At 51.7% G+C, this 13715-nt stretch overlaps 5 protein-coding genes across 5 annotated transcripts; 3 read left to right on the top strand and 2 right to left on the bottom strand.

Moving 5' to 3' along the window:
* Positions 1-95: 95 nt before the first annotated feature.
* MGYG_01342 (siderophore iron transporter mirB) lies at positions 96-2206 on the bottom strand (the record flags this gene model as incomplete). Its single annotated transcript, XM_003177213.1, has 7 exons — positions 96-651; positions 727-849; positions 915-1167; positions 1233-1575; positions 1629-1681; positions 1749-1966; positions 2025-2206. 7 exons carry the CDS (start codon positions 2204-2206, stop codon positions 96-98), a joined length of 1728 nt encoding a protein of 575 aa, XP_003177261.1.
* Positions 2207-3447: 1241 nt separating this feature from the next.
* On the top strand, positions 3448-4312 carry MGYG_01341 (FAD-linked sulfhydryl oxidase ERV2; the record flags this gene model as incomplete). Its single annotated transcript, XM_003177212.1, has 3 exons — positions 3448-3671; positions 3736-3864; positions 3967-4312. The coding sequence occupies 3 exons, from the start codon at positions 3448-3450 to the stop codon at positions 4310-4312; spliced, it is 699 nt and encodes a 232-aa protein (XP_003177260.1).
* A 1282-nt stretch (positions 4313-5594) lies between these two features.
* MGYG_01340 (hypothetical protein) lies at positions 5595-7721 on the top strand (the record flags this gene model as incomplete). The annotated part of the gene is made up of 3 exons (XM_003177211.1): positions 5595-5615; positions 5688-5810; positions 5967-7721. The coding sequence occupies 3 exons, from the start codon at positions 5595-5597 to the stop codon at positions 7719-7721; spliced, it is 1899 nt and encodes a 632-aa protein (XP_003177259.1).
* Positions 7722-8336: 615 nt separating this feature from the next.
* On the top strand, positions 8337-11663 carry MGYG_01339 (transcriptional repressor NF-X1; the record flags this gene model as incomplete). Its single annotated transcript, XM_003177210.1, has 1 exon — positions 8337-11663. One exon carries the CDS (start codon positions 8337-8339, stop codon positions 11661-11663), a length of 3327 nt encoding a protein of 1108 aa, XP_003177258.1.
* A 292-nt stretch (positions 11664-11955) lies between these two features.
* Positions 11956-13124, bottom strand: MGYG_01338 (hypothetical protein; the record flags this gene model as incomplete). Its single annotated transcript, XM_003177209.1, has 3 exons — positions 11956-12397; positions 12496-12653; positions 12693-13124. 3 exons carry the CDS (start codon positions 13122-13124, stop codon positions 11956-11958), a joined length of 1032 nt encoding a protein of 343 aa, XP_003177257.1.
* Positions 13125-13715: the final 591 nt, after the last annotated feature.

The raw sequence follows: 13715 nt of genomic DNA, 5'->3' as shown, positions 1-13715 counted from the left end.
CATTTGGACCCAGCTGCGAAGAAAGAGAATATGAACCAACACGTAGCTGATCATGCCATGAACCAGAACTTGAACCTGAACTCCGATTAGAACTGTTAGACAATGGTACCCTGGACCTGGTGAACGTTCTTGAGCTGGATGTTTCGCCACAAGACGACCGATGACATAGCTAGGGCAAGGACGCCAACCCCCGCAACTAGCATCCAACGCTGGCCTTCACCGTAGGCGGCGATGATGGCATTACGGATGGGCGACCCCACGGGGTAGCCAAGTTGGGTAGTTAGAGATGCATAAATTGCCGCAGCTTGGTCCTTTGCGTTATCTGGAAGCAAGGCCTCCAGCTGCTCCGGGATGGTGTGGCTCCAGATAGCCCCCGCGACGGTCTGGCCAATTGCTCCACCGATGTTGCTGAACAGGCCAAGCAAAGCTAGGACAATTGCTACTTCGCTGTGACTAGCTGCTGCCATGACCGCTATCTGTTCACAGATCTGCAGGGTGCCGGCAGAGATGGCGATGATGCATTGACAGACGATCACTAGAGAAATGTGAGAGCCTGGCTGACGGAATGCGATCATGAGACCGACTCCGAGCGCCTGGAGGGGGACAGCAACGAGGGCAAATGGCTTAAAGCGTCCGGTTGCGCGGATGATGCTGGATAGATATGCGGTTAGTGTGTACTATCGAATCGGGCGGTGAGGAAGAGTCATTGGGAAACCAGTTACGTACGCTCCAATTACAAGGGCCCAGATGCATCCTCCGATGTTGAAGATGTTTGCAATGTAGCCTGCATTGCGGATGCTTTGGTTGTGGACTACTTGCAAGTATGACAGGAAGTACAAATCCCAGCAGCTGTTTACTACCATTAGCAAGGGATAATAAACAAACAAAAAACGTTGTTTAATGGGTAGACTTACTAGAAACTGAGGAACAGGGTAGCACTCAGGAGACAGCCTCCAAACACAGTCCTGTCGGTCAAGAGATGGAACGGAGCAAAGTGGACCTTGGCGAAACGAATCTCCCATATGGCAAAGGCAGGCAAGCAGCAGCCACCGATAACAATCATAGATATCATGGCGGGAGACTTCCATTTCTCAGCCTGGTAAGTAGCCAAGTTTATCGGGAGCAGCAAAAGAGTAAGCCCGGCAACAAGAACAATCATCCCGATAACTAGGAGAAGGGTTAGCTTCACGAAGTCAGGCATATGAACGGGTTAAGGAGGCTGTGGTAGGTACCGTCAAAGAGAACTGTGTAATGGACAACGTTCTGCCAGAAAGAACGGCCAGACCTGCCTCCTTTCAAGTATCCCATCATCACGGCCTTATAGCTGCTGTGGAGGAAGATAGCTACCATTGGCAGCGAGGCAACTGGAATGATAATGGCAAAAGCGCCAAACGCCCACCGCCAGCCGTAGGACTTGAGGAATGCCTGTGCTAATGCAGGGCCGGCAAAGGTAGTGGCTATAAAGGGGCTAGTAGAGAAGGCAAGAAGCCATCCCCTGTTTTTGAGACTGGATGTGTCTGCCAGGAAGACGTCGAGGACATAAGCCATGCCATTATTACCGATCCAGTAGAAGACCTACACAGTGGTCAGTTTTAGAAAGTGCATACATAAGTTTCAAGCTTAATCACCTGGGCTGCTGCATATGCCTCAATAGAGTTGCTTGTAGCCATCATGATCATGCCTATGGAAAATTGAGTCAGTATTGTCTCCTCTCTCTCACACGGAAGGGGTATAAGATAACCTCCTACCCAGGACGCAAAAGGCAACCATCAACAAATATCCTTCAGTGCGTCCCCAGATATCAATAATCTTAGAGACAGGAAGCTTCATGATGGCTCCAACAAGGCTTGACACCACTGAGATGGAGGATAGAAGAGCATGCTTGGAAAAGGCGCTGGTCACGTAAGGGTTAAGACTGCTGGCCATCTGCTGCTGCAGGGAGTTGACGAAGAACACTACGAACACCCTGGTGTAGCTGATCAGCTGGATGAAGCAATAAATTCAGAAGGAGGAAGCAGACGTACCCGATGTAGGCTATGACGAGTGACTGTCGAGACCAGGCTGCGGCAACTGCCTCGGCCTGCTTGACTCCAAACTGGATGCTGTCGAAGCTGGAGTCATCATCAACAAATGTCTCTGATGCAGCTACATTATAGCTAGTTGAAGGAAGGCTGCCAGAGACAGTGGTATCATCTTTTTCTAACATGGTGGGCTAGAAAAGTAACCCCCTACACCGGGAATCGAGGACAGATTGATGGTAGGTGTAGGTAAAAATGGGCTACTAGGGGGTAGACTGAAGAGGATCTCGGGATCTTCAGCAATAAGGAACTCATGAGCTCGTTAACTGCTATTTGAAACTGGCAACTTGAGAATGTCTTGAGAGAGATTTCAGTCCATGAGAAACGAACGGGGGCGGGAGGGAGGGTGTTAGATTTTCTGGATATGACGATGACCGTTTTTTTCACTTCAGTGCGTGCGATCAGATAAGACGTCATAAACCGAGAAACCACCTGAGCAGCTCTGTCGAGCGTTGCCTCTGGTTGGCCATTCCAAAGAATCAACGATATGCCGGATGTTTGGTTTGCTCTCTTTTGCATGTCTTTTGCCTGTTCCACTGGCTCAGAGTTATCTGATCCGTTTGCCTCTCGAGACTGGAACCAAGGGACGACACTCCCCAGCCAGTGAGTCTAGATACTAGACACGAAACATAGTAGCTTCTCTTGCCCGTCTTGTCGTGGAGAACCCGGGGGGTATCTATATACTAGGTAGATCTGATATCCGATCTGTGGTATCTTCAACTCCGAGATATGCATCAACGAACTAGCGTGTGGAGTTCCCGTCGAAGCTGGAAGGGTTTGTTGCTACGACGATGACGCTATGGGTGGCCAGCTCAAGTAATCATTTAGTAGTAGCTGAGAGGCAAAGCTGCTCACTGCGGCCAGTGACTACTGCTACTGCTACTAAATAACTACTACTACTGTTGATCTGCAGCCAGGACGATGTTTTGTCTCTGTTTCACCAGCGAAGACGAAGAAAAAGAAGAAGAAAAGGGGCAAAATAACACGAGCAAAACGATGACTAAGCAGTCACTCGCTGCCCCGGATCTGGCCACGAAGAAGAAGAAGAAGAAGAAGAAGCAAAGACGAAGACTTTGTTTGCGCAGAAAGAAGACGCTGAAGGAGAACCAAGACGAGGCATCTGCTGGGCTCGCTCGTACTCGTCTCTTGGTTTATTGGCAGGGGAGCACAGAGGAGGACACGTCGGCAGTTCGGCCTTCTTCTTCTTCACTTTATCTCTCGCTGCTTGTTCACCCTATGCTGTAGCATTGTCCCTGCGAAACGGCGCTCGATGCCAGCATCACCACCACCACTGCCACTGCCACTACCGACAGACCGCTGCCATTAAGCACAAGAGAAGAGTACCGGGCTACGGCATACACTTCACACGATGTTGTCTCACCGACCGGCCTCGCGGTTTTTCATCCTGACTGCGCTGGCGGTCTTCTTCATCCTCACCATGTCCTTCTTCCGGGTCTCGCCCATGAGCCCTCAGCAGAGAGCGCCAGGCCACCTGGTACAGCAGCAGCCCCCCATGCCGAAGGACGGTAATGTGCCAGACTCAATGCTGCATGGAGACTCCATCATGCCGAGTCTGGAGAATAGCACAGTCAAGTAGGTGGATTATTCCCGTCCTGTTGGAAAAAGGGCAGTGACACTGATTACTTTATGCGGACAGGGCCGAGCTAGGACGGTCGTCCTGGCACCTCTTCCACACGGTGATGGCACGGTACCCCGAGAAGCCCACGGGTGAAGAGCAGCGGGCATTGAGTGCATACGTCTACCTCTTTGCGAGACTATACCCATGGTATGTTGGGAACTTTGAACTTTGAGCTTGGCGGCAGTGACCTACCTCTAAGTTCGGGAGGAAAAAGGCAATAGATGGCTAACAGCAAGCTGTAACATGTAGTGGTGACTGCGCAAAACACTTTGTCAAGTTGCTGGAGAAGTATCCTCCACAAACCTCGTCACGGAACGCCGCAGCAGGCTGGGGCTGCCTGGTCCACAACGAGGTCAACCGACGACTAAAAAAGGAGCTTTTCGACTGCACCAAGATCGGCGAGTTCTATGACTGTGGCTGCGGCGATGGCAAGGACGGCAAGAAGAAGGGTGGTGACCAGACGAAGGAGCAGAGCAAAGGCGGCGTCAAGGCGCAGGCGGACGGCAGCATGTCCGATAAACCGAAGAAGATGCTCTGGGGAGACGCAAACGGCCCGTTCCCTGGCGGCCCGGTGGAAATAAAGGATGAGCCGTAAGCATGCTTACTCTCTTCCCTCTTATTCTCATTCTCTCTTGGAAGAAGGACGTCTCTAACTCCGCGAGTGATCTCCTGCAGACGCACGAATGGGTGATCTCAAAGCGCCGTGATTACTTGTTTTATATATATACACTCTCATATATCCCCCCCTACCCCATCCCGTATCTTCCATTGCCACAGCCATCCCGTGGACAACTGCGAAAGTGACGAGTGACCATGACATCTCAGCCGGCGTTATTACTACTTATTCTTTATTCTTTATTTTTCATCATTTATTTTATTTTATGTTTCTTCTTTTCTTGTGTATATTAAGGATGTGATATAGAAAGAAAGCATGTATGGAGTATGGTTATATCCCATGGACATGGAGCGTCTTAAGTTAACTCTGCTGTTTCTTGAAACCAGGCACCACCTGTGGCCATCAGACCTCGCTTCCGCTTACGGGATGCATGTCCGTAGTCATCAGTATCCAGCAGCAGGAGCGCAGCAGGATGTAAGACGGCGCATAGGAGGGTGTCTGGTGCTGCGCATTAGGCTTTGGTGATCATGGGATAGGGGGTCAGGAGGGCGAGCCAGTCGTATAGCTCGTTTGCCTATAGCTATCTACACCATCTATGCCATCTATGCCATCTACCTACCTGCCTACATATATACTGTCTATACTGTAGTTGTGTCTCGATCTGCTCCGTGTGCTCCGTACGTGCATATAAATATCTTTCCAAGCCCTAACGTTGCTCTCGATTTCGATCTCTCCTGTATGCAAGGCCGGCGGCAAGCAGCACCGCAACGGTTTCAGGTCATGCACAGCGCGCGCATCGCAGCATCTCTCCCTCTGTCGGCGCACTCTTAGTATATCCTGACTGGCCTTCATCATCTTCATCATCTCGTCTTCTTCATCTTCATCTTCGTGCTAAATATAGTCAGCCTTTTCGCCTACCCGAATCCACCTTTTTAGGCTGCAAAAACTTTTTCTTCGCGAGGCTCGCGCAAACAAGCAAAAACGAAGAAAAAGCAACGAAGCAGCAGACGAAGAAAAGAAGAAGAAGAAGAAGAAAAGGCAGGCAGGCAGGCAGGCAGAAAGAGGGAGAAGACAGAGAGAGAGAGAAAGGAGGCGGCTCTTCTTATAAACTCTTCTTCCTCTTATCAGGCTTATCTTCGTCCTTCTTCCAGCGCATCGCATCGCATCCAACAGCGCATCGCCAGCGCCAGCGTCTAACCGCCGCTCCCCGTATTAATTAATATACAAGACATACCTTGACTGGCCAGAAAGGCACGCAGCGATGGTCTCGTTCCAATGCGAGGTGAGTTGTCCTTTGCTTGTCTCGCTGTCCCTTTGCGCCGACGGTCGACTAAACGCTGCGCTGCCTTCATAGAACTGTGGAGATGTGCTCACGAAGAAGAAACTCGACTCCCACCGCGGCCAGTGTCGCGGCGCCTCCTTCTCGTGCCTGGACTGCATGGTCCATTTCCAGGGCACTGAGTATCGATCTCACACCGTACGTCTCTTGCCGGGCTTGTCTGTCTCTTTTATTCCTTTCGGGATGATGCTGCCCTGCCATACAATCCCCCCCATTGGCCGCCTCACATCAGGAGAGAAAGACAGCAGCGAAAAGACAAAACGATAAAAGAATAAAAGCTAACAGGCTGGACAGTCATGCATGACGGAGGCGCAAAAGTATCAGGGAGCACTATATAAAGAGAAGCCAGCGAAGAACACGAAGAAGAAAGCTGTCACCATAGCTGAGGACGCAGTTGTCAAGTCGCTCAACCCGTACGTCGAGGACGCGCCCGATGCAGACGACAACTTCAACGGCGCACCGCCGCCAGCACCCAGTCCTCCGCCGTTTAAAAACACCGACACCACCGTGGCTAAACCAAGGTCTGAGAAGATCGATGTGTTCGACTTCCTCGATGAGTCGACTACGCCCAACGCCTCCAGGACGAACCTCAACGAGTCGATGACCATGGTGGAACACGCTCCCCCGATCTTCGACTCGCCAAAGCAGCTTGCCCGGATAGACGGCGACAGAGACGAGGAGGACGCGGGCTACGATGTTGCGTACGAGGAGAATGGCTTCTCGTACGGAGCAGGTCCCATCCCGCCTGCGCCGCCGTACAGACACGACTCCGGCCTCTCCACTGCATCAAACGAGTTCAGGACGCCTGCGCAGAAGTGGGAGCAAGAACGGCAGCAGTGGCTCAACGACCGCAACGCAAGAATCAACATGAATCGTCCCCCTCCTTCGCTCGAGCGTCACCGGACAGACAGCAACATGAGTCTCACCTCGAGTGACAAGAAACGGAAACGTGGACAGGCCGGCCCTTCTGACCCCAACCTAACTACTCCAGGAGGAGGAGGAAGCTATGACTACGAGGCCGACACTCCCATGATGGACGCCTCTGCAGCTGGTCATACTGCCTATCACGATCGACCACCTCCAATCCTGCATTCAGGCTTGACCGGCAACCTCAGCCGTATGATGCGTTACTCTGCTTCTCCGGACTACACTGACGAGTACCGCAGCGACCACTCGCGTGGCCACGGCGAACCCAACTCCCCCATCAAGCGTAGCAAACGCACCAAGGAGCCCGTTGGATCTGGAGAAAACGGACTGGGAATATCGATGAAGGGACAGGGTCGCACGGCAGGAAAGCTCATCTCCATGCTCGGCGCTGGCGCCACTATCGACCCGGCAACTAAGGCACTTGTGCGCACCAAGAGACGCACCTCGGAGGGGTCGAGTGCAGCCGGCGCTCCTGCATCTGCACCTGCACCCGCACCTGCACCGTCTTCTACGTCACGCGAGCTGGCGCAGACCAAGAAGACCAAACGGCCAAAGACACGCCAGCTGTCCGAGGTGGGCAGCAGCAGACGCAAGGTCAGCGGTGCCAGCACAAGGAACGGCAACGGCAACGGGAACGGGGCTGAAGACTCCGACTCGGAACGGCCCGAGAAGGATCACCAGCGCAAGCTGAAGGCCATCGAGTACAAACGCCCTACGGACTCTGACGACGGGGCCTCCAAACGCAGCAAGACGGACAACAGCCAGATGATCCTGTTCAAGAACGGCGCCCAGCCAGGCCACGACAGCGAGTTCGAAGAGACCCTGCGCGTCGAAAAGGCCAGCGTCTTCTTGTCCTTGGTCAACAAGGGCCCGGACAGCGAGCGTGGATGCTCTGTCCACAAGATCCTGAAGCGCTACCACCGTCTCGAGTCCCCGTCCCGCTCTGGCTCGCCCGAGTCCAAGGACAAGGACGGCAAAGAGAGCTCGCGAGGCAGCAGGCGAGGCAGGGGACGCAGCCGCGCTGAAGAGAAGGAGCGGAAGGAGGAGGAAGAGCAGCAGCTTTGGCGGACGCTGCGAGTCAAGCGCAACGATAACGGCGAGATGGTCCTTTTCCTGCCGTGATCTCGATATCTCCTGTCTATTTCTTTCCTACCTTACTTACCTTACCAGCTAATGATCCATGTATTCGACACTTTCCCCTAGCATGAGCGTCTTGACCTCTTAATATAATCTCCTTTTACCGTCCATCTTCACCTGCTTCCTCGTCTTCTTCATCTCGTATATTCAGTGACTCAACGATGACTCGAGATTCTCCACATAAAAAGCAAGAAGAAAAAGCAAAGAAAATCAAACATTTCTAAATTTCGTCACAGAATTCCGAATCTTCTTCTAGTTATATAAAAAAGCTGTGCATATAAAAAAGCTGCCGTTCTTCAGGCTCTTCTTGTTTCTATTATTCTTCTTTCTTGTCAATTATTCTGATTCTTCTTTCTGTTCTTTAGCGGCTTTTCTTAACTATTCATCGTCTCTCACTTTATTCCTTGTCTATACATAAAAAGTCCAGCATCCACCGGAGTTAAAGGTCGAGCCTCGCTTTGTTATAAAAGAAAAGAATCTCAAGCCAGGAAAGAGGACAAGAAGAAGACACTGTATCTTCTCGGTATTTCTGTTGTCCTTTGATTCACGCTGGATATCGCATCTTCTCTGTCTGGTGGCGGCAGTGCTACACAACCCAGCATGGCGTCGTCGGTAGACGCCCCCGCGCCCACAGCAGCAGCAGCTTCGGCTTCGGTGGCTCAGAGTCAGTCAAGGCCTCAGAGAAGCCATAGGGGCGGAAGAGGCAGAGTATCCCATCGTCGAGGAAGAGGAAGAGGCGATGCGCATACAGATGTGAATGGGACAGCGGCGCAACCGCAGCAGCAACCGACGCAGCAACTGACACAAGATCAACCACACGAACAGCAACAGAGATCGAGAGGAGGACGAGGCAGAGGGAGAGGGAGAGGGAGAGGAAGAGGCGCCGCTCACGCCGGCCGGTCAGAAGTAGTCACGACAAGGACGTTTCGTGGCAGGTTAACACAGCCAAACGAGCCGTCGTCCTCGAGACCAAACACCAACGGCACGTCCCAGGATCAGAAACACAGTGACGCAGCTGAGTCTTCTTCCCTGCGGCCTGATGCGTCGGTATTTGTGCCCGGACAGCCTCATAAGTCCCCTCATCCGCCTGAATCCTCTTCCCCTTCGAAACAGCCTCGACGGCAGCACCCGAAGAAACCTACCAAGCCTCTCACAAAGTCGGTTGCGGATAACATCACCACGCGGATCCACGAGGATATCTCAAACAACCTATATGAATGTCCCATATGCACGTCTGAGCTTGGCCCCAGATCAAAGGTCTGGTCCTGCAGACAGTGCTGGACTGTCTTCCACCTCCACTGCATCAAGAAATGGTCGACTAACGAGGGATCCGCGCATACAAGACCGCGAGACCAGGAGCAACAAGATGACTCTGAGCTTCCACCTGCTCGCCAGTGGAGATGTCCCGGCTGTAACCTGCCTCAGGACACTCTTCCATCAGGGTATACTTGTTGGTGTGAGAAGGAGATGGATATCAGATCTGTTCCTGGCCTGCCACCCCATTCATGTGGCCAGTCATGCTCTAGATCAAGGGAAGGATGTCCTCACCCTTGTGATTCAGTTTGTCATGCTGGCCCCTGTGCCCCTTGTCAGGCTATGGGCCCCGTACAAAGCTGCTACTGCGGAAGACATGAGACCCAGAAGAAATGTGTAGACACAGACTACGTTGCTGGTTGGAGCTGTAAAGAGACCTGTGAAGAGCTTCTTCCATGTCTACAACACACCTGCCAACGCGCATGCCATGAAGGCCTTTGTGGAGAGTGTGAAGAGCTAGTTCCAGCAAGATGTTACTGCGGCAAAGTTACTAGTCAGATACTGTGCAGTGTCACGGAAGAAGAAAGAGAGTCCCGGAATCAGGAAGAAACCTGGACAGGTTCTTTCACCTGTCCGGATGTTTGTGGCAGACTATATGATTGTGGAATCCATCACTGTGAAAAATCCTGTCATCCACAGGACGCCCTCCCTTCCCACTGCCCTACAGCCCCCGATACGATCTCCCACTGCGCCTGTGGGAAGACCAAGCTTGCCGGTATGGATGTCGAACCACGCGAGGCTTGTACGGATCCAATCCCCAACTGCCAGAAGAGTTGTGATAAACCCCTGAGATGTGGCCATGCTTGTCCGAAGCCATGCCACACTGGCCACTGCCCACCATGTTACCTGACCACGGAAGTCTCTTGTATGTGTGGACGAACTACGGCAAAAACACTCTGCCACCAGGGCAAGACAGAAGCTCCTTCGTGTATGCGCGTGTGCAAGGCTACGCTGAATTGCGGGAGACATGCCTGTGGTGAACATTGCTGCACTGGCGAACGCAAAGCTATAGAACGCCTCGCTACTAAGAAGAAGCTCAAGTCCATGAATGTTCGACAGACTGATGAAACCGACATTGAGGCAGAGCATATCTGCACGCGAGTGTGCGGGAGACTTCTCAAGTGTGGTACCCATGAGTGCCAGGAGCTATGTCATCGAGGCCCCTGTGCCAGATGTCCAGAGGCTATATTCCACGAAGTTACCTGTAACTGTGGCAGATCTGTTCTCTATCCTCCTTTACCCTGCGGAACAGGACCGCCTGCTTGCAACTTCAACTGTGGCCGATCCAAACGATGCGGCCACCCCCAGACCCCACATAACTGCCACACAGACGATGAGCCTTGTCCAAAGTGTCCATTTTTGACGGAAAAGAAATGTCTATGCGGGAAGAAGGTGCTCAAGAATCAGCCTTGTTGGTTGGTTGATGGTAGATGCGGGCTTATTTGCGGCCAGGAACTCCAGTGTGGCTCCCATACGTGCAAGAAGGAGTGTCATCGCCCTGGTGACTGTGAAGACTCGGTAACCAGTTGCCAACAGCAGTGCGGAAAGATCAAGAAGCAGTGCTCTCATATCTGCACTGAGCCATGCCATGCGCCATTCCCATGTCCAGAGAAGACCCCATGCCAGTCAAAGATTATAATTACATGCCAGTGTGGACGGATTAAGCAGGAAAAACGCTGCGGTGCAACCAAGGATAAGGATCGCCAGGGACAAGAAGCTCCGTCTTCTCTTCCCTGTGACGAAGAGTGTGGTCGAATCCAGCGTAATCGCACCATTGCCTCTGCCTTTGGACTTGAGGTCGATCCATCCGTCACCACAGCTGCATCTGAGCCACTCACTCTCGAGAACCTCCCTTACTCCAAGGAAACCCTCGACTTGTACATGGAACTGGCCTCGTCTTCCTCCCTCTCGACAATGGAAACCTACGAATCCAAGCTCTACGAACTGGCGCTCAGCATGACAGACCGTTCAACTCGCTTCCCACCTGCTCGCGCCAATTTCCGCGCCTTCATCCACTCGCTTGCAGAAGACTGGGGCTTCAAATCCGAGAGCCTCGACCCAGAGCCCCATAGACACGTCGTCGTCTTTAAATCTGGCGGTTGGTTGCCTCCCTCCCTCGCCGGGCCGGGAGTAGGTATCCGAGGAATCAGCGTAGCCGACTGCGCCAAGTTCCGTGACAGAGAACGACTAAAGGAAAGAGCTGCCAAACGAGAAGCAGCCGCTGAACGCGCTAGGCTCGAAACCGCCATTAGAGAGGCAGCTTCCGCCAGTGCCAATGACGGATGGGCACAAGTTGTATCGAGAAAGCGCCCGGGAACAAGCAGCAGCCCTGCTGAACCTTCTCATTATGGGTTTGGAGGTACCACGCCCAAAGACTCGAAGGGGAAGCTGGTTCTGCGCAGCGGTATCGGATCCGGGCGAAACGTTGGCTCTACCTCGCGATTTGGCGCCTTGGGAATGGTTGATGCTGATGCTGATGCTGAGCCTGATGGCCATGCTGAAGAAGACGTAGTCGAAGACTGGGAGGAAGAAGTTGCACGTGAAGAGCGAGAGATGGAGCAGAAAATGGAGACGATGGATGTACAGCACGATGGAGACGCTCCCTCTGCTTAATGAGATGAATGAATGAATGGATGATTCGGAATGACTACCCACCGCTGCTGCTCTTGCTTCGGATGGTTATTGGGTGTCTACGATATTGGAGCAAAAAACAACGAAATGAATGTGTATGATTATCACGGTTACAAAAAATAGAATTGCATAGCGAGACGAAGATACCATGGTTTAATAGACACAGTTGGCGGTTTACTTAGCAATGCATCATACTATCTCTATCTTTACCATGACAAAAAAATGAATGAGAATCTAAGATTGCAAAGAGATATTAAAGCAAGGCAAGCTCGGTTCAATTAGCCCTTGCTAACTCGTGTTGCGCTGGCCTCTCCCAGCGCGTAACGTAGTCCCCTGCCTGCTCTGCATCGACTCTCGACCGCGTGTACACGTCATAATCTCTGAATTCGCTACGCGGTATGAGAGGTTCAAGTTTGGGGTACTCCGGTAATGCTAACGGCTCAGTCGCTTCAGAAAGATGCCTGATCGTCTTCGTGGTCAGGCGTACGGCTGCCCAGTCACTCAAATACTTCCTGTAGTCCGAGATATCAAATCCATTCTCAAGAGGAAGCTGTAGGGTCCGCTCTTCCATATTTTCAATATTGCCAGTGTCTCGTTCATCGGGCTGTATACCGACAAATCGTTCGTCTCCAGTTAGTGCCTCATACGCTGTGATAATGGCGGCGTCGACGTCATTGGCAGCACTCAACCAGCTCTGTCCACCCACCTTTGCCGACCTATCAAAGTCAAAGATCTTCAAATCGTGCGTGGTAGGGTCAATTAAATGTTCCGAGAGGCAAGGTCCTGGTGCAAAATCCCATAGCGTAAATTCAACTGATCGATTGCATCGGTAATTTGCTTCAACCAATGAAAGTAGAAAGTGCCGCGGTAATCCTTAAGAGTGCTGCCATATACGTATATCGATGTAAACCCGAAGATGGTCCCATTAACGTCGTCGATAACGATGCGGTGGAACGAGACAAAGAGATCATCCTTTGAGGATATGTAGATCAAGCCACATATTCAAGAGACGCTTGTTGACGAGTATATATTTGAAGACGACGCGCTCCCTGTCGTCTCGCCATCGAAAGAGTTGTACTCCACCAAATCGGTGCCAACATTGAGCCTGTCAAGTTCAGTAAGTTCTGACCTATGTATAACTTGATGTTTGTCCATAGGCCCAGTGTACTTGGGGTATCGAACTTCTATCGTAACATCTTCGCTGGTGAACTTTTCCAAGGCCCCGTCCTTATTAACAACTATGGTGTGGTTGTCCGGACCAAGCTGGTCTGCGTATCGGGCTGCGATTTTTATATGCTCTTCAATATCATCTCCGCTGAGTAGTTCTGAAGGGCCGACGAGTTGCAGCCATCTGCGAGTATCCCAGTCTAGGATAGTCCACTTCATGTCCACCAGGTCATCAAGGCCTGACTCGAAATAGAATCGCCATTTTGAATGGATCATCCTAGAGGTATTGCAGGAGTTGCAGTGTTTGTCTGACAATGCTAGAGGGATTGACCTCAAGGGAGAAGTGGTGTTGTATAGCCTTTATATCATTAACCATTAGTTAACTTATCAGCTAACTACCTGTAAAAGAATATCATTGAAAACTCCTCCAAGTTGCTCAGGCTTGTCATCGCTGTGCCGTTTAGAAGATGTTAGCACCACATCGAGAAGACCCTGACAAAATATTTCTACCAGTCGCCGCCGAACAGACAGATATTCTCCGACCACACCACGACTCTTTACGCACCCTACCTCTTCTCGCCATCTCCGTGTACATCGTTGGCCAACTGCCTCTTAAAATAATGAGCTACCATCAAATTTCCCCTGAAGTCCGGTTGTCCCCTTCAAGCTGAAACGTATCACGTGAACACAGTAGTTAGTATTAATAAGCAAAGGCCAGCGAGAAAGAAGCAAAACGCAAGAGACAGAGAGAGACAAGAGGGAGAAAGCGAAGAGAAAGAGAGCGGCTCGCGACCAAGCATTATAGACGCATCTCTCTGCACGGCGCGTACGTTTCATCTCTTGCAGCTCTTGCACCGATGTCACGTC

This window comes from Nannizzia gypsea, genomic scaffold (assembly GCF_000150975.2).
Source record: "Nannizzia gypsea CBS 118893 supercont1.1 genomic scaffold, whole genome shotgun sequence".
NCBI lineage: Eukaryota > Fungi > Ascomycota > Eurotiomycetes > Onygenales > Arthrodermataceae > Nannizzia > Nannizzia gypsea.
Note: the sequence above shows the minus strand (reverse complement) of the source record. Positions and strands in the feature narration are given on the sequence as shown.